Raw genomic sequence first — 20,860 nt, forward strand, 5'->3', positions numbered from 1 at the left:
TAGTGGTGGAAAAGGAAGGGCATGCCATTGAAAGTGGGGAGAAGGAGCCAAAGGAATAAGGGAAGGCTTGAGTCTCAGCTAAAGCAGCACATTACCTGTTGGGAGCCCAGAGGCCACGCAGCTTGAGGGGCTGGTTGGGAAGCTGGTGCTGGCTCTGCTGACAGTGCTTTGTTTTCATGTTTTGGGCTTTATGATACTGTAGAGTTAACAAAAGGAAGTTGAGAACTGAAATACATAATTATAGTTGAAGCATGGAATTTCTTGATCAGTTAATTTTTTACTTGAGCAGAATTTGGATTCAGAGTAGCTTAGATACAGTCTCAGTTGGAGAAAAAAACCAACATATTTGTGTTTTTATAGGTTGTTAGATATTTTAGCTGCAAGGAAAGATCCACAGGGATTATCTGGAGATGTTTTGATAAATGGAGCTCCTCGACCTGCCAACTTCAAGTGCAACTCAGGTTATGTGGTACAGGTAAGAGTTCGTGGAGCTGCATTTTAGATTTCATGGTTTTATGTTGGCAAGTCCCTTTCACTGGTAGTTTAGTGTGCTTCCCATGGATTTCATATACTGGGAATAGAAAGAAGTTTCCTTTTACCATATTTTCATGATCTCCCCTAACATGAAGAGTAATGTTAGATGAAAAGGTAGGGAAAGTCTAGAATATGATCCTTGTAAGAACAGTGATAACTCTTTTAGTTATAGAATACGGCCTTTCTCTGGGCAAAGATATCAATTCTACTCATCATATTCCCAGAAGATATGACTGTTTTATTTTTTCCCCTACATTCACCTTTCTCCTTGCCCTACCATAGGAAGATGTTTTGTCAAATCCTTGTATAAGGCATTCTGGAAATGTGTGCTAATAGTAATCATCCTTACCTGTGTTCTATTCAGATGTATAAATAGGGAATAAGAATTATTCCGTGAGGTTTGTAGTTATCCAAGTATGGAGTTATTTGTATAATTACAAGTTCATCACTAGCCAGAACATTCCCTTGGCTATGTTATTTTTATGGATTAAGTTATATATTCTACAGAGTGATGCTACTAGAAAAGACCTGATATGTCTCATTAAAATCCATTTGCCTTAAGGATGATGTTGTGATGGGGACTCTGACAGTGAGAGAAAATTTACAGTTCTCAGCAGCGCTTCGCCTTCCATCAACTATGACGAATCGTGAAAAAAATGAACGGATAAACGTGGTCATTAAGGAGTTAGGTCTGGCTAAAGTGGCGGATTCCAAGGTAATGTGGAAAGAATGGGCGGTACCATCACCAGCCGATAGGACCTCCCCTGTGAGACCCGTGTGGTTACTCATTCAGAAGTTTTCCATAATGTGTGTGGTCAAAAGTGGCTGCTTTCTCTAATGATGAAAACAGTGACTAGTTACATAGTAGAAAGGTGAACATCAACCAGGAAAAGAAAATGAAGAACAATTGAATCCTGGAAGTGAAGGATGACAGTGTGGGCTCCCATAAACACGTGTTCTCTGCGAAGGCCAGGTGCCCCTTCCATGTGATTGCAGCTTGTGCTCCTGCCCCACACTAAGTGTCTCATTCAAATCCGTTCACTAACTTCCTTGCTTTCTCTTTTTCTTCTTTCCCTTTCAGCATTTCTTCCTGTCTTTCCAGGGGACTTCATTCTGTTGCTTTGGAGGTATATTTCTGGGATTCATAAACAATGAAAATCCCAGGGCTTTGGCTCTGGATGTTCATTTTGCTGTACTTTGGCTTCCAAAATTATCCTCAGTGAAATTTGTTTGTTTTTTAAATTGGTGTAGCATCTGCGTTGTTTTCCTGTAGCCTTCCATACAGCACTTTGTGTCCCCTCCCTCCCTCCCTCCCTCCCTCTTTTGTTTCCTCCCTTCCTTCTGCTGATGCTACTTACAGACTGGCTCCTTCTGGGCTCCCCTAGGCTGTATAGATGGCAGCTGTGGGCAAGAGAGGCAAAGTAACTGACCAAGTGGGTCCTGCAGGATCAGGAAAAAGAAGTGAGATGAGTGAGTGAATGATTTAGAGTTGATGAACAGACATGAAAGATTTGCTGGGAAGACATTTGAGGTTTTGGGTGAAGATGAGCTTTACAAATCGTCACGGCTCTAGTTTAACCTTCCTGCAATATCCCTTACTCAGTGGTAATGAAAATGGGGGTGTTCTGCAGGCTGTGGCTTCATGATGCTTCCTGACAGTCTTTTATATAAAGTGTATTTTGCTGTATTTTGTTTGGAAGAAGAAGTCTGAGCTGCTATCATTTACCACTTATTTTTGGTTGGGAGAATGTGGGCTTTCTTCACTGCCAAGGCCCAGTTCCTAAGTTTACTTCAGGACTTTTTTTGCTCGGGGAGGAAGACATGGGTATAGGAGGTGAACGCATTATAGATGCTTTCGCCTATTCCTCTCCTGTCTTTAGCTCCCTTTTGGGACTGTGATTTCACTGTGTCAGAGCCATGTCTCTAAGTTCTAACTTCTGACTTGACACTAAATATTTGACGTGACAAGGAACATATAGAATTGTTTAAAGCATGAGTATCATATCAGGCTTAGCCACGTACCAGCTCTAAACTGAGCCTCAGTGTAATTTAAGGGAGACCCATCTCCTTCCCCAGATACTCACTTCTTAGTTGTTCAGAATAAATGATGATGTGAGATAAAATGCCTCTTACAGGGTTAGCGCATGTTGGGAGCTCAACAAACAACAGTGGCTGTGTTTGTTCTCGTTCATAATGAGACCATTTGTGTGTTAGGTCGGAACTCAGTTTACCCGTGGTGTGTCTGGAGGAGAAAGAAAAAGGACGAGTATTGGAATGGAGCTTATTACCAATCCATCCATCCTCTTCCTGGATGAGCCCACAACTGGCTTAGACTCAAGCACAGCAAATGCTGTCCTTTCGCTCCTAAAGAGGTAAATGGTATGGGGACATTTTTCTCACACTTGGTTCCTTCTCATTTTGGAGTAGAACCGTCAATGGACAAGTGTAAGTTTTTGAAGAAGAATGAATCAGGATAAGAGTATAGGGAAGACCGATGTGGTGGGGTAGGGGGTGCTGTATTGCATAGTAGGATGGTCAGGAAAGACCTCAGTGATGTGCCATTTGAGCTTTGAGTGGGGCCTGGCTTCCTGGGGGAAGAGAGTTCAGTTGGAGGGAACAGCCAGTGGCCCTGAAGCTGACCCTGCCTAATGTGTTTGGAATTCAGGAGGCCAGAGGGACTAGAACCCAGTGACCTAAGGTGAGTGGGGAGTTGGTTAGTGAATTAGTTTTCTTCAGCTGCTTAACATAGCACCACAGAGTGGATAGTTTAAGCAAGAGAAATTCATTTTTAATCGGTATATAGGCCAGGAGTCTGAGATCAAGGTAGTATCGGGATTGTTTTTTCTGAGGCCTTTCTCCTTGGCATTTAGCTGTTTTCTCCATTTCTTCTCTTCATATTTCCTCAGTGTGTGTGTCCTGATCTCCTCTTCTTGTAAGAACACTATTCTTTATTGGGCCCTTTTTTTCTTTTTGAAGAGTCTTTCAACATGTTTGCCCACATCACAGTAGGGGATTTATGAGCATACCTGCCCAGACTACACTGAGCGTTCAACAATTTTTGACCAAAACAAGGCCTGACAACCAGGCCCTACTGACCCAGACACTGGGCCACAGTGTGGATGAGATACAGGACAAATTCACACAAACTATCAAGTTCTGTGGAAAAAAAGGGCATGACCACTCTCTCAAAAGGAGAGTGTTGTGGAGTGGTCTCACCACTCTCTCAGGGGGAGAGTGCTCCAACCCTTGCCTTGACAGGCTTTTATTGGCTTTCTAATGGCATACATCAAAGAAGGTTTTCATTCATTGTGCTTAGGTTTGCTTTAGGTAATTACTTTTTACAGATAGCAACAGAAGGGATGTTACTGATTACTTCTTACAGACTTACAAGGAAAATATGTTGTAAATGCAAGGGAACAATAAGAGTAATAGGTCTGGTTACACTTCAGTCCTTGGGAGAATTAGCACAGACCTCAGGAAGTTACTATAAAGATACGCAGCAAGCTTTTGCTGCCTGAACTCAGGGTGAGGGAGTTTTAACAAGAGCAAGTCTCAAAGCAGCCTACGTATAATGCAGGCCTGATTTTTTTATGGGAGAACCATTCTGTGGGTTTGGCTCCTGCTTGCCACAATGTGCCTATTGGGGTTTCCAATAGGGCTGAGCTACAATTGCCATTGCCAGGTAGATCAGTTCCCTACCCTCCCTATTCACCCGATCTCACCCCAAGTGACTTTTTTTGTTTCCATGGATGAAAAAAGTCCTCAGAGGGAAACCTTTTGCCCATGTAGAAGAGGTGAAACAAAAAATGGCAGAAGCACTAAAAAACATAGAAATCAATGAGTTCAAAAACTGTTTTGAGCAGTAGAAAAAAGTTTCGATAGGTGTATTGCATCAAATGGAGAGTATTTTGAAGGTAGCTGAATTTTAAACATGTGAAAATAAATATACAATTTTCATAAAGAAATTCCCTTTTTTTTAGTTCCTTCTTGTATACAGTACCAACATTTTCAGAGCACTTACATTAGAAAATGCTGTTTTTATTCAATTGTCTGACAATACTGTGTATACTACAGTAAGGATTATAAAAACAGTTACATCGGCAGTGATACAGATACCATAATTTTATATTTCAATACACAAGAAAAATGTATGTCTTCCCAGGACTTTGTATCCTTACAGCCACTGTATGTATCCTGTCCAGCAAAGCAATAAACGTGCGTTAGAACTTCAGCTTTTAAAAAATATATATTTTATTGATTATACTCTTACAGTTGTACCATTTTTCCCCCTTCACTCCCCTCCACCCTGAACACCCTCTCCCACCCACCTTCCCCACCTTCAGTTCATGTCAATGTATCATTCTTATAACTTCTTTAGCTTCTACATTTCACATACTATTCTTGCTCTCCCCCTGTCTATTTTCTACCTACTCTCTATGCTACTTATTCTCTGTAACCTTTCCCTCTCTCTCCTCCTCCCAGTCCCCCGTTGCTAACTTTCAATGTGATCTCTATTTCTGTGGTTCTCTTCCTGTTGTAGTTGTTTGCTTAGCTTGTTTTTGTTTTTGTTTTAGGTGTGGTTCTTAATAATTGTGAGTTTGCTGTCATTTTACTGTACATGTTTTTTATCTTCTTTTTCTTAGACAGGTCCCTTTTAATACTTCATATAATAAGGGCTTGGTGATGATGAACTCCTTTAACTTGACCTTATCTGAGAAGCGCTTTACCTGCCCTTTCATTCTAAATGAAAGGTTTGCTGGATAGAGCAATCTTGGGTGCAGGTCTTTGGATTTCATGACTTGGAATGCCTCTTTCCAGCCCCTTCTTGCCTGTAAGGTCTCTTTTGAGAAATCCACTGACAGTCTGATGGGTACTCCTTTGTAGGTGACTGTCCCTTTATCTCTTGTTGCCTCTAGGATTCTCTCCGTCATTTTAATCTTGGCTAATGTAATTATGATGTGCCTCGGTGTGTTCCTTCTTGGGTCCAACTTCTTTGGGACTCTCTGAGCTTTCTGGATTTTCTGGAAGTCTATTTCCTTTGCCAGATTGGGGAAGTTCTCCTTTATTATTTGTTCAAATAAGTTTTCCACTTGTTGCTCTTCCTCTTCTTCTTCTGGTACCCCTATAATTTGGATGTTGGAACATTTAAAGATGTCCTGGAGGTTCCTAAGCGTCTCTTTATTTTTCTGAATTGTTTCTTTATTCTTTTCTGTTTGGTTGTTTCTTTCTTCCTTCTAGTCCACTCCATTGATTTGAGTCCCAGTTTCCTTCCCATCACTATTGGTTCCCGGTGCATTTTCCTTCATTTCACTTAGTGTAGCCTTCATTTTTTTCATCTAATTTGCAACCAAATTCAACCAATTTTGTGAGCATCCTGATCACCAGTGCTTTGAACTGTGCATCTGATAGGTTGGCTATTGCTTTGTTGCTTAGTTGTTTTTGTTCTAGAACTTTGAACTGTTCTTTCGTTTTGGCCATTTTTTTTTTGTTTTGGTGTGCCTGTTATGTAGTAAGGGGTGCAGCCTCAGGTGTTCACCAGGGAAGGTCAACCAAAGTCACTGGGTTGTGACACAGTATGTGGGTGAGTGGTCCTAGAGGGAACAATGGCTCTTGCTCAAATCTCTGCTGGATTTTAGTCCCTTCTGCCACTTCCTATAAGCAAACTGGGCTCTTCTGGTGCTGATTTCCATGTGGGTGGGCTTGTGTATGTTCTAGGACCCTGTGGGTCTCTCCAGAAAACTCTCCAATGAGACTGGGAGTCTCTCCTAGCACCTCAACCCCCACAGGTGTTTTCAGTCAGTGTTTTGAGGCTTTATTTCCCAGCACTGGGACCCTTGGTTGCACGGTCTGTCTTGCCTGGTTTATCTGCGTGTGAATGTGGGACTGCCTGGTTGGCCAGCCGCCTTGCACACTATTCCCCTCCACAATCCACCACCTCCCTGGGTCTGCCTGCTGCCACCTTGTGTGCCTGTGGTTCACCAGCCACCACTTTATTTTTGCTGTGAACCCTCCGCCTGGCCACCTGACTTTGCCCCTACTACTGGTCTGGATGAATACGTCTATTTTAACTCCTTGGTTGTGGGAATTCCATACAGTTCAATCTTCTGTCAGTACTGTTTTTTTGTTTGTTTGTTTCTAACTTTTTGTTGTCCTTATTTTGGTTGTGCGAGGAGGCACAGTGTGTCTACCTATGTCTCCATCTTGGCAGGAAGTCAAATTTCAGCTTTTAAAACCTAATGGTGGCTGTTTTAGAAGTCACATCTTTTCCAGACCCAAAATAAAATAATGAGAAATTTGCTATTTGAAAACAATAACCAATGGTTTATCAATGAGCATGGTAACATTTACCCACCAAAAGATGTTTAAAAAATTGCATGAAAGGGAAAAGAAATAAACCTATTGCAAAGCAGTTTTATTTACAGTATAGTTAAGATCACCTGAACATAGAATTGTTTTTAAAGTTGTATGAAGTAATTATTTATGTTCAAATTACAAGTGTCCAACAAATCCTATGAAAACAAACTGATTCGGTGAAGGTTGAGACTCACATCCCAGCACAGTGTCATTTCACATACAGACACACTCCGGCTACTGTGAGAGGCAGTGGTGACGTATCTCTGTGTTTTGACATAAGGCACTAAGTCTGAATGTGCCATGCACTTGCCTTGCATCATGTTGCCTGTTCCATACCAGTGAATTCTTTGATGAAAAATAATAAATATTGCAGGACATGGTGTACCTTAATGACATACAGCATTTGAAAGCTTTCAAATAAAGGTCTGCAAATAGCCTTTTAATATAAGCCTGACTCTTCAAAAACATATATTTTTTCTTATTTCAATGCTTGGTTTTGACATCACTGGAAGACATACTGTACAGCTGGGCAAGGATGAGTGAAAAGAAACCAGCCAGGAGGCTGGTTATAGTAGCTTAGTTGAGATATGACTGTGGCTTTGACTAGGGGTAAGTGGTAAGAAGTGGGTGGGTTCCGAATTTATTCTGAAGATAGGAGCAGTAGTGTTAGGATGTGAATGGGATGTGGGTGTGAGTATTGAGATGATGATTGGTAAGGTTTGGGGACTGGGCGATGGGAGAAGGGAATAAGGGGAAAGGCATTTCCTTTTATCAAGAAAGAAGAGTGAAACAATCATGTGAATTGAAATTTCAAAAGTTAAGGTTTTTGACATCTTTTTTACATTAATCTCATAAAGTTTCAATCTTACAGGAAAGGTATGAGACGTATACCAAGAAGTCCTGTGTCCCCTTACTAAGATTCCGTAGCTCTTTAGTGTTTAACATTTTTGCTCTTCCTCTGTCCTCCTCCTCCTCCACACCCACATCAGTATTTTTTTAAACATTATTCCTTGTCACCTCTAAATACTCTGGAGAGTAACTCCAGAAAATAAGGAAACTCCTTGTACATTATCACCTTACTCACCTCCCAGCCAGGAAGTCACACTGATACTATCGCTGCCACCCCATCCATAGACTCCAGCCAGACTTCAGCACCTGCCCCAGAGGTGTCTGTTTTTCCTTTCTGTCTCAGGGTCTTCTCCAGAAACCCTCTTTTCTAAGCATGAGCAGTTCCTTAGTCTTCCTCACTGGTCTTTGAGAGTGCATTTAATAGGGTGATCCTGAACCGCCGTCCCACCAGGAAGTGTTCTCATGACTAGAATTCTTGGCAGGGACGACACAGGGGTGATACTGTGCACTTGGTGTGTCATATCAGGGGCTCTGTGGTTCTGACTTCTCCCCGCCATGGATGATGTCAACCATCATCACCTGGTCATGTTTGTTTCTGGTGGGTTTCTCTGCTATAGAATGACTGGCTCCCCTTTGTAATTGATTAGTATTCAGTCAGGGGAGAGAATCAGATATTATGCCAATACCCTGTTCCTCATCAAATCTCCACACACCAGTGTTAGCCTATACTAACCCCTGCTGCCATGTCCACTAGTGTGACACAGTAGTGATTTTGTTGCCAAGTGGTGATTTTCTATTTTCATCATTCTTTTCTCATATATTAGTTCACATTCTACTATAAAAAAGTTTTCCATGAGTTTATAACCATTTCAATTCCAAACTTATACCTGATTTTTTTTTTAGTCTTTACCCTTCCTATGTGTGTGACTTTTCAGACAGTGAGACACTTGGTTTTCATTATCTTGATGTATTTGTGACTTTTCAGTCATCTAACTTATTTATGTAGTGTAACCAATCGCTTTGGCCATTTTCTGTGCACACTGTTCCTGGGAACCTCCCCTTCCCTGCCCCATGTTTTTTAAAAGATATCAGAAATATTACCTTTGTATGGCACTCCCTCACTATGATTACCTTGCTTCCTCTGATACCCACGCTCTCAAAATCAAGCCTCTATGCTGGGATGAGAAGAAACATGATGATGGGATGATGTCTGAGGATTCAGACTTCTTAAGTTTGAGGTGTCAATTGCACATAAAAGTGAAGGTGCCAAGGAAAGGGTCTGGGGTTCAAATTTAATTAGAGAATATATCCCTGGTATTTTTTAAATCATTTATAACTATGTTGACAGTGTTCATTAGAAAATAATGAACTGATAATACTATAAATATTTTTACCATATTTTGAACTAGTTAGCACACAAGCATCTTTCCTCATGCTAGAGAGCTCTAACCCAGTCTTTCTAGAACTCCACCATGCATAGCAATCCCCTGTGTGTCACTAAAGTGCAGATTCTTCTTCTGCAGCTCTGCGGTAGAGGCCAAGATTCTCCATTTTGATGGGAGATACTGATGCTGATGCCATTGGTGCTCAGTCCAGGCTGAGAGCAGCGTGGCTCTTATAACAGTCCCCTTCCCTGCTTCCAGTCCTTCTCTGGCTCCTGTTGCCCACTGACTGAAGTCTCAGCTTCTCAACAAAGGGATTCATCACAGGCTGATTTTTTCAGGCAGTCTCATTTCTTAGCTTTTCTTCTCTTCACCCCTCAACCCAACTCTGCAATGACATGGAATTATTTTCATTTTGCTGAACAAACCTTGTCATTGCACACTCTGTTCTCCATGTTCCTTCCCCCTGCTTACTCTTTCTCTTTCTTCGTGGCTTATTCCTGTTGGTCCTCTCACCATGCTACCTCATATCATCTTCAGACTGGGAATATAGTCTCCCACTTTTGCTTACAAAAAATCCTCAGCTGCTTCTATTTCACATTGTATTCAAATGATTAGTTTTCTGACCGGATCTTCTTTGGGGCAGTACACATTGCTAGCATATAGTAGATGCTTTAGAAAATGCTTCAGTTGAAGTGATTCATCTCATTAAATATATTTAATACTAATCATTTTCAACAGTGATTTTAGACTTTGTTTCTTATAGTAAAACTTGTGTAGAGGCGGTTTAGCAATGTTTTGGCCATGGGTCCTGCTATCCCAGCCCTGCCTTTACCAATGGTAACAACTTGGGTTGGTTGTTTACCCTCTAGACCTTATCTGTAAAATGAAAGTTGTAATGCTGTTGCTTTATAACTGCCTTGTAACAATATTGTGAAAATTCAAATGCAGGTATTTATAAAGTATTTAACAAAGACATAGTAAGTACTCAGTATTGTTAAATGTATTATTAGGACAGAAGAATGAACACTAATTCCTAAAGATTTAAAGACTTCATTGGTCAATGAGAATGGGGCATAGAACCATTATGTTAATATTCAGTCCATAAGACATCCCCAATTGAGTGTACTTACAAGTAACCTGGGTGACGTTAGCTAATATGGACTTCACAGACTCAGTAGGTCTGGGATAACTATCCAGGAATCTGGTTTTAATTAATGTGGTAGTTGATTCTGTACTGTTCATGGGCATACTTTAAAAAAACCATAGTCTTTTTGTAAGTGCATTGAATTTAGGTACCCTATACTCTCTCAGAGATGACATGGGATGAGAATTTAGTAAGAGAAAATCAAGTCAAACTAGGAATAAATGATCTAAAGGCAGGAATAAAATTGTTTTTGTTTGTTTTCTGGCTAAGAAGTGCAAGATTCATACGTGTAATGACTCATTATTTTCTCACCTTTACCTTAGGATGTCTAAAGGTGGACGAACCATCATCTTCTCCATTCATCAGCCTCGTTTTTCCATCTTCAAGTTGTTTGATAGTCTCACGTTGTTGGCCTCAGGAAAACTAATGTTCCATGGGCCTGCTCAGGAGGCTTTGGAGTACTTTGCATCAGCTGGTGAGGCTGCCTTTTCCTGCAGTGAGATCCTTCATTAACAGGGTCCTGAAAGAGAGCTGAGGAAGTGGATGGGAGTGCAGTTTGAGCTTTGCATAGACTTGTTGTGGGCTCCACCACTCCAGAACACCCTTGGTCAGTTTGATGTTAGAATTTGTCTTCATTTTGCACCGCGTCTTGTTGTTTAGGTCTCTTTCTTGTACTATTTCAGTATGCACACATACTCTGTGTGTGCATAGGACTATTTCTGTTGGGCCCATATCAGTTCTGCTTCCCAGTTCTGGTGCCCTTTTCCTAACAGTTCAATAAATATACTGGCCTCACGATCAGTTATTAGTCTAACTGAACATTTTTGGAAAGGCCTAGTGCCCCACATTATTTGTCTTCTTGGCCATATAACAGAGAAGGCTATATTATTATTTTTTCTGTTGCATGGGATGTTGGTCTGCCTTGATGTTGAGGGTTCATGGAAATGCTGCTTAATTTTCTAGTAATATTAGATTGCAGATTTAGTCCATGAGTGGATATGAGTGACTTACCAGTCAATAGAATGGCTACTCCTGAGTCTGACTTTAATGGGTCAACATTTCTGACAGTTCTGCTCTGCCTAGTTCTATGTGAAAGGAAAAGGTATAATTATTTTTTATGGCTTATGCAGTCTGCTTTATTTTAGAGATATATAGTTTAAATATATATACTTCAAAATATTTTCTAGCTGTCCTCGATATTTTTATTGATTTTTTAGAGAGAGAAAGAGAAAAACATCAATTTGTTGTTCCACTTATTTATGCATTCACTGGTTGATTCTTTTTTAAAAGATTTTATTTATTTATTTTTAGAGAGAGGGGCAGGGAGAGAGAAAGAAAGAGAAACATCTATGTGCAAGAGAAACATCAATTGGTTATCTCTCACATGTTCCCAACTGGGGGACCTGGTCTGCAACTCAGGCGTATGCTCTAACTGGGAATCGAATCAGTGAGCTTTTGGTTCACAGTTCAGTGCTCAGTCCACTGAGCTACACTAGCCAGGGCTTATTGTTTGATTCTTGTACATGTCCTAATGCCCTGACTGGGGAATGAATACCACAACCTTGTGGTGTTGGGATGAAGCTCTAACCAACTGAGCTACCTAGCCAGGGCACTAGCTATCTTTGAAATTTTGTTTTTGTTTCATTTCTATCACTTAACATACCTGGGTCTGCGGAGTCTAAGGGTGATGAATCTAAGGGTCAAACTATAGGCTGAGTTGGGTTCAGATGACCAGGCAGAAGTGAAGGTAAAGCATTCAGTTGTGCTGTGCTGGTCACTTTCTCTTAATAATGCTGCTCTGATTACTTGTTCTTATAGCAGCTTAAGAGATGATAATGTGAACCTTAATTTAGTAGGTGGGGGAGTAATCATTGCTAAAGTAAGTACTGGTATTCTGGCAGTCTCTAGGTGAACCCAGAGAACAGAGCACACCCTGGGCTGACTTTACTTGTTACCTTGCTTTGAGGACTTTTAATCCTACCTACAGCTCTTTTTTTTTAAACTTTTTTTTCTTGGGCTGATATGTATTTTTTTGAACACTTGCTCATAAGTACCAGACCATATTGATAGTTATTTTAGGTCTCCTGAATTATGTTGGGTAAGGCTTTCTGAGAGTTCAAGGTTGGTTTGGAGCATGATTTTTGCCATGACACAGTATTGTTGATATATTGTGTGATTGAAATATATAAAAAGAAAGAGTGAGGGGAGAAGAGAGAAAGAACAGAGGGAGAAGTCATTAGATTCTGTCTCTCCCAGCCTCACCTCCCTCACCCCTTGAAATGAGCCTTTATTTTATAAGACCATCATGTTTGTGTACCTAAGTTACTTTATTTTGAAGGTCACCACTGTGAGCCCTACAATAACCCTGCAGACTTCTTCCTCGATGTCATCAATGGAGACTCCTCTGCTGTGGTATTAAACAGAGAGGACGAAGATGGTGAAGGTATGCGCATCTGTCGAGAGTCAGATTACTGCCTAATTGAGTTGCCTGGAGTGAGCAGTGTGGTAGCTCACGGAAATGTGGCTTTGTGAATTTATATAACTGCTGCTGCCCTCAGATATCAGCTCTCTTAGTTTGTTCAGGCTGCTGTAACAAAGATACCACAGACTAGGTGACTTAACAACAAATTTTTGTATCTGTTCAGGCACCACTTCCTGGTTCATAGGTGGACCACCACTTTCTCCTTGCTGCCTCATTACATGATGGAAGTGGGGAGGAGGCTCTTGAGGCCTCTCTCATAGGGCACTAACCTCATTCACAAGGGCTCCACCCTCATGACCTAACCACTCCTCAGAGGCCCTGCTTTCAAATACCATCCTACTGGGGATAGGGTTTCAGTATATGAATTTTGCGGGGATGCATTTAGTGAATAGCACCAGTCAACACAGATTTTGTTGTCCATGCTGTAAGAATTTTTAATTTAATTTATAAATGGTCATTTATATGATAGTGTCAGTTCTAAGGGGAGTTTACATTTAAAAATATGCTCATGGTTTATTTAGTGTTTTGAGGTAAAAAAACTTAGCAATCTATGCATTTGTACATAGTAGAAAGCAAGGACAAAGCTTTTCTATTAAGAATTTTAACTTCCTCTGGTAGATTTATTTTAAAAGAAACAGAGTACAAATGTTATAGTCAGGGAAAGGTCAGTGGGTTTGCAGTATTCATACAGGTATGAATGAGTATTTTTTCTCTAATGTGTAAAGCAATGACAGATCTAATAATTTTTATATTCAAGTTAGAATTAAATGTTAGGAAAGTATTTAAGGAAGGAGTTCCAGGAAAATGGCCAAATGAGTTATTTTATTAATATTTTCCTCTGTCTACTTTTATCCCAAAGCCAAGGAAACTGAAGAACTTTCCAAGAGAGATAAGCCAGTGATAGAAAAATTAGCTGAGTTTTATGTTAACTCTGCCTTCTTCAGAGAAATGAAAGTTGAATTAGATCGACTCTCAGAGGTTCCAAAAAAGAAGAAGAGTGTGGCCATCAAGGAAATCACCTATGCCACCTCCTTCTGTCATCAAGTCAGATGGATCTCCAAGCGTTCATTCAAAAACTTGCTGGGTAACCCCCAGGCCTCCATAGCTCAGGTAACCTGGCAGGTTCTTCTGATTGTGCTGTGAAATGTTCACGTGAGCATTAGATTCTGGTATAATCTATTTTAGGATTATGGTTATCTTCTACCCACCCTTCCATTTATTTATCCCCCCTGTATTTGGAATATAGAAACAGTCAATAGAACAAATAAGACACAGTTGTTATATACAGGGAAAAAATTAAGTGTTTTTTGGATTACCTAATTAAAATTTTTTATTGCTTTAGACAAGCTGTAATACATCATGATTGTACAGAATTTTTAAAATTCAAATATGGTGAAGTAAAGAATTTTTAAATCACATTTGTGGTTTTCTGGTAGCTGCACAGGTTCATTTCCTGACTCGTTCAACAAGTCCCTGTTGAGCATGTGCTATATTGGGGAACTTGTACACAGCAGTGAACAAAATGAGTAAAAACAAAGATCCCTGCTCTCCTGGAACAAACTTTCTTGTGAGGAGAGACAGCTGATACATTCCTACGGAAATAGAGTGTGTAGTGTGGCAGAAGGAAAAAGGGGCTACGGGGGAACTTTCAGCAGGAAAGTGGAGAAAGGAAGAGAGAGAGAGAGAAGGAAATGAGAGGGGAAAGCAGGAGAGAGAGAAAGGGGTTGGTTTGCATTTTAAGTCAGGTGGTCAGGGAAGCCTTCAGCTGGATGTCAGTGGGTGCACCTGAGCATGTGAGAGAAGAGCCTGTGTGCAAAGGTTGTTCCCTATCTCTGGCCTTCTGCATTTAGGGGTTCTGATCTGGGAGACACCAGGCACCTCAGTCAGTTTGCAAGGAACACAAAGGTGGTGAGCAAGCTTGACTTGTGTTCAGTAAGGCTGTTGTTCACTTGCAGATTAAATTTCTCTTCGTTAAGGTGAAATCATGTGCTTTTCTTTTTCGGGCTGAAGCTGTTGAGTTGTTGACCCTGGTATTTTCAGTTTGTTGTTCTATCATTTCTAAGGATAAAGCCAGTTATTTTTGAGGTTGTTAATTTTATTACCAGTCATTGAATTTCTGCTGACTACTAAAAGATGACCCACAGTTGACTCTAATGAACCATTATTGACATATTAACATGTATAGCATAATTTCCATGCTTCAGTATTGTTGCCTTCTAAATGTTAATGCTGAGAGTCTAGATTCCTCTCTGAGATGTACTGCTAACTGGTCCAAATTTTGTTCATACTTGTTATTTGGCATTTCTGTCAGAGCATTCGTAGTTTTGTGTACCACCTATCAAGGGTAAATTTTTATTTTTTTAGAGTGGATTTGATGTCATTTGGAAACAAGTTTGGTGAATTAGGTGAACCTGGTTGCCTACTGGTCACCAGTGAGATGGTGTAGTGGAATTCATTCTGTAGTGTGATTTATGCATCATGTTTTTGACTTGGAAAAGAACCCCAATTTCTCTTGCTTCTAAAAGTGGCTTATAAGTACCATGTCCAAGTCACATATATTGTAGTTCTGGTCAAGATGCAATTAGAGTGTGAAACTCTTTCTAATATACCACAGTCCTGCACCTTTTGGTACTAGGCTTCCTTCAGTTGCAAACCCCAGGCCTAGTACCTCCAGGTCACATGTTCAGACTACTTGCGTCTTCAGTGAACTCAATTCCACTGAAGGAATTCCAGCAATGTTCAGAGCCCTGGCAATTTCGTAGAATAAGGATGTAAACTTGCAGAACTTTGCATCTTCATGAGCATCTGCTTAGGGAGCTCCACTGTTGTTAAGATTTGTGAATATTGGAATACAAGCTTAGGTCACAGGTAGACAAACCCTTTTTGTAAAGAGCCAGATAGTGAATATTTTAGGCTTTGGAGGCCATGTATTCTGTGTATCATGTAGTCAACTGCCATTTTAGGGAGAAAACAGCCATAATAGTACATAAAAGAATGAGCATGGTCGTTCTCCAGTTAAACAATTCATAGACACTGAAATTTGAACTTTATATAAATTTCAAGTGCTCTTTGTGTATTTGAACAGCACATAAGTTTCTCTCTTTTTTCAATCATTAATAAATGGTAAAAATTATTCTTATCTCATGGACTGAACAGAAATAGGTGACAGGCCCTATTTGGCCTGTGGGCCATAGCTTACTGGTTTTTGGCTTTCAATCTTGACTGTATGTCATTTGCTTCTCTAAATGTTTGAACATGTAATATCTATTAAAATGTTTTATGGCAGTTTCTGGCCAAGATGGAGGCATAGGTAGGTATACTTCACTTGCTCACAGAACCAAAAGAAGGATAACAACCAATTTTAAAACAAAAAAACAAGTGGAACTGCCAGAAAATCGAACTGTATGAAAGTCTGACAACCAAGGAGTTAGAGAAGAAACATTCACCCAGACCAGTAGCAGTGGCAGAGAAAGGCAGCTGGGCTGCAAGGAAGCTGCTGGCAGACTGGGTGGCCCTAAGTTCATGTGCAAATAAATTGGGAGGAACAACTAGGGAGTGAGACAGACCATGCATCCCAGGGTTCCAGCACAGGAAAATAAAGCCTCAAAACTTCTGGCTGTAAAAACCTGTGGGGATTAGGGTGGTGGAATAAACACCCAGTCTCATAGGAGAGTCCAATTGGAAGGGCCAACAGGGTCCTAGAACACTGAACTATCCACACTGAACCTAAACAGAAATAAAAACAAACTAAGCAAACAACTAGAACAGGAACAGAATCACAGGAATGGAGATCACATGAAGGGTTACCAGCGGGGAGGGGAAGGGGGAAGAATGGGGAAAAAGGTACAGGGAATGAGAAGCATAATTGATAGGTGCAAAAAAAGACAGAGGGTAGGAGCAAAGAATAGTATGGGAATTGGAGAAGCCAAAGAACTTACGGACACGACCCGTGGACATGAACTAAGGAGGGAATGCTGGGCAGGGGTGCAGGGTGAGAGGGATAAAAGGAAGAAAGAAATGGGACAACTGTAATAGCATAATCAATAAAATATATTTTTAAGAAATGTTTTATGGCTTCCTGATGATAAATCTTGTATCTGTAGTGTTATAGCTGTGCTGAGGTTTGAAGTAATCATTTACTTGAATCCAACTGCTTGTGATATGCATTTAACAAAAGTTTATGTTTGGAAGATCTTGGATTGAATGGATTGTCTGTTTAAGAAGATTTAATGTTCATTTAATGTACTACCTGTTTTATTATCAAATTGGTTTTGAAAACATTATCATATCTCTTGGAGATTCATTGTTTCTGTTAGTATATTGAACATTTGACTATGGGTCAATTTTTGTAGTGATGGCCATAAACATCCCTCAAAACTCACTTTGAGAAATGTTGGTAAACCCATTTGAACAAAGATGCAGTCGCATATTAGGGAATATTTTATTTTTTATTTTTTTCTGTTCCGAACAGAGGCCAGATACACAGATGGCATCTCCTATACAGTGTTTGTCGGCTTTTATTTAATACAAGAAAGAATAACATAAAACATCTTGTAAAAATACAATAATATTGCAGAATTAATTATTTTATCAATATGTTTGAAAGCTGACTTTGGAAATACTTTTAGAATTTTGAAACCTTTAGGAAACATCCTAAGGATAATACTGATAACCTGTTAGGGTAAGATATCAAGTTTGAATGCAAAGTAAACAAAGCATTGGGAATGTCCAATTTTTTTTTTAACTTTAACTTTGAAGATTCTAAAGTACATGGTGGGATAGCTAATGTTTTTATTACTGTTTCTTATATTTTTATATTTAAATACAATTTAAAAGTACAATAAGTAGAGTTTTCTTAAATAAATTATATCCAAATACAGTCCTTAGCCCTTCACTTGTAAAAGTGTCATTAAGAGACATTTTATCAATCTTAAAAAAAGTGATGTACCTCTACTTCCTTATCATACAATATTCTATTAGTTTATACATTTTATGTGTGCTCTAAAATTGAACTTATTTTTAGTGTTACGAGTAAAGAAATTCTGTTTTCACTGGAACCTCTTGAAATATTTCACAATATGCATGTTCTCTAGTACAAAGGTTGAGAATGCAGGAAAGAACTCTTAGTGACCTGGCTTTATTTTACTCCCCATCAGCTTTGCTAGACACTGCGCTGTTTTCCACTCTATCTGGCATTCCCAGGCCCAGAGGCCTGAACGGGATCTGCACTGGCAGTGCCTGGGAAGGCTTAGGAGGCATCTTAGCTTTTCCAGTGGTCTACTTTGTTCTCTTTCAGTCTCCCCAGCACACAGATAAACTGACTTTATTTTAATTTAGAGGGCGGTCTAATAAATGCAGTGTTTTATATTTTCCCAAGGACTTTGGCCAAGTCATTTAAAGTATCTATTTCAATGGAATGATTTGCTTATTGTAACAATAAATGGTGTATAAAGTTTTTACCTTTAATTGAAAATCTTGTTTTGCTTATTTTTTTCTTTCTGAAAAGATAATTGTAACAGTCATCCTGGGATTGGTTATTGGTGCCATTTTCTATGATCTAAAAAATGATCCGACAGGAATCCAGAATAGGTGAGTACATTTGAACCTTGATTTTGAGAAAGCGCTTACTTTTTTCAAAGTTAGGAAAATGAATTAAAAATATGAATTTCAAACAAGTAAAAGAAAAACTGAGGAGTAGGATAAGTCAGTGAATTGAAGGTTGAATGCAAGAGTTAATTTTCATATATATATAGTGGTAAAATACCCAGAACATAAAATTTACCCTCTTATCCAGTTTTAGGTGTACAGTTCAGTGGCATTAATTGCACTCACATTGTTGTGCAACCGTCACCACTCACATAAACTCCGGAATATTTTTCAAATTTCCAAACTGAGTCCCTGTACCCAGTGCACTGTAACTCTTTAACCCTTTTTCCCTGCTACTGGAAACCACAATATACCTTCTGTCTCTGAATTTGACCACTGGAGGTGCCTCATATAAGTGGATCATGTATGATTTGTCCTTGGGGACGGGCATATTCCCCTTAGTGTAATACCTTCATAGTTCATCCATGTTGTAGCCTATGTCAGAATTTCTTCCTTTTAAAGGTTGAATAACATTCCATTGTATGCATAACCCACATTTTGTTTATCTGTTTATCTGTTCATGGATACTTAGGTTGTTTCTACCTTTGGCTGCTATGAATATTGCTGCTATGAACATGCTTGTATAATATATATCTGTTTGAGTCACTGCTTTAAATTCTTTTGGATATATACCCAGAAGTGGAGTTACCAGATAACTTGGCATTCTATTCATTGTTTTTGAGGAATTTCCATCCTGTTTCCTACAGCAGCTGCACCGTTTTGCATTTCCCCAAGCAGGAAGCAAGATTCAGTATCTCCCCAGCCTGGGCAACACTTACTGTTTTTCTTTCCAAGAGCCACCCTAATTGGTGTGAGTTGGTATCTCATTGTGGTTTTGATTTGCAATGGCATTAGTAACAGTGAACATCTTTTCATGTGGTTAATGGCCTTTTATCTCTTCTTTGGAGAAATGTGTCTTCCAGTTCTTTGCCTATTTTTAATTCGATTTTATTGTTGAGCTGTAAGAGTTCTTTATTTGTGCTGTATATTATCAGATACAAATTTACAGATATTTTGTGCCATCTTGTGGGTTGTCCTTTCACTACGTTGATAGTGTTCTTTGATACATGTAGTCCAGTTTATCTATCTTTTTGTTGCATATGAGTTATAGAATTACTTTCCTTTCTGTTTTTCAATTTGTTTGATGTGAGAAGGTAGATGGGACTCAGTTTTTTTTTTTCTAACTATAACATGGAGTACTACCTTGAAAAGAATTAGAATACTTTAAATTCTCCTGGGCCAGGTGGCTCAGTTTTTTAGAGCATCATCCCCATGTACTGGTATCAACACCAAGGCTCCACTTTTGATCTCCAGTCAGGACATGAACAAGAATCAACCAGTGAATGCATAAATAAATGGAACAGTGGGACTTCCACCAAGATGGAGGCATAGGTGGAAATACTGTGCCTTCTCCCACAACCACGTTTGAATACAACAAAGGTTTGGAGAACAAAGACACAGCCAAAGAACAGAAAATTGAATTATACAGAAGTCTGACTACAACGAACCGTTCAACAGGGACGGTAAGAGGGGTGGAGCCAGCAGCGGAGCTGGGTCGGGCAGGAAATATCCCCCGACCTAGGCGCGCAGGCAGCCGGGACCCAGTTAGGGTGCGGGGCAGACTGACCGCAGTGGCACATTCGTGCACAGTGAGACGGACCACGCAGACTCCAGGGGGCGAACCCAGTGGTGGAGGGCTGACGGTGGTGGCACACTCACGTGCAGTGGGACAAAACTCGCAGGCCCCAGTGACAGTGGCAGCTGCAGCACCTGTGGGGGCTGCGGCGGGAGGTGGCAGATGGGACGCCATTGCTCCTCTTTGACCCTGCCCCCACATACAGTGTCACAACCCAGCGACTGAGTTGCCCTGCTCTGGTGAACACCTAGGGCTCTGATCCTGCTACGGGGCAGGCACAAACAGCACAAAAGATAGCGCAAGAAGAACTCAAAGTCCCAGAGCCGATAACTCTCAGCAACCAAGAGAATGCCAGCCTCTCAGAAGCACAGTTCAAGACACTGTTTATCAGGATGCTCACAGAACTGGTTGATTATAGTCACAAATTAGAGGAACATATGAAGGCTAAACTAATTGAAATGAAGGGAGATGCATAGGAAACCAATAGTGATGGAAAGGAAACTAGGACTCAAATCAATGGAATGGACCAGAAGGAAGAACGGAACATCCAACCAGAAAGGAATGAGGAAATGAGAATTCAAAAAAAATGAGGAGAGGCTTAGGAACATCCAGGACATCTTTAAATGTTCCAACATCCAGATTATAGGGGTACCAGAAGGGGGAAAGAAAGAGCCACGAGTGGAAAACGTATTTGAACAAATAATAAAGGAGAACTTCCCCAGTCTGGCAAAGGAAATAGACTTCCAGGAAATCCAGGAAGCTCAGAGAGTGCCAAAGAAGTTGGACCCAAGAAGGAACACACCAAGGCACATCATAGTTACACTAGCCAA

General features: G+C 40.1%; 1 protein-coding gene across 7 annotated transcripts in view; it reads left to right on the plus strand.

Annotated features, from left to right (window-relative positions):
- The window catches only part of LOC118987065 (ATP binding cassette subfamily G member 2 (JR blood group)), a 278,084-nt gene that overhangs the window by 112,610 nt on the left and 144,614 nt on the right, over nt 1-20,860 (plus strand). For all 7 annotated transcript variants that reach the window (XM_037046134.1, XM_037046136.1, XM_037046133.1 and 4 more), the window contains 7 exons: nt 361-475; nt 1,097-1,249; nt 2,749-2,906; nt 10,590-10,741; nt 12,605-12,709; nt 13,608-13,858; nt 18,255-18,337. In XM_037046134.1, the coding sequence (XP_036902029.1) occupies nt 361-475; nt 1,097-1,249; nt 2,749-2,906; nt 10,590-10,741; nt 12,605-12,709; nt 13,608-13,858; nt 18,255-18,337 (1,017 nt within the window). The remainder of the gene's footprint in view (nt 1-360; nt 476-1,096; nt 1,250-2,748; nt 2,907-10,589; nt 10,742-12,604; nt 12,710-13,607; nt 13,859-18,254; nt 18,338-20,860) is intronic.

Source organism: Sturnira hondurensis, unplaced genomic scaffold (assembly GCF_014824575.4).
Source record: "Sturnira hondurensis isolate 20B ecotype Veracruz unplaced genomic scaffold, ASM1482457v3 Scaffold0004998, whole genome shotgun sequence".
In the NCBI taxonomy this organism is placed as follows: Eukaryota; Metazoa; Chordata; class Mammalia; order Chiroptera; family Phyllostomidae; genus Sturnira; species Sturnira hondurensis.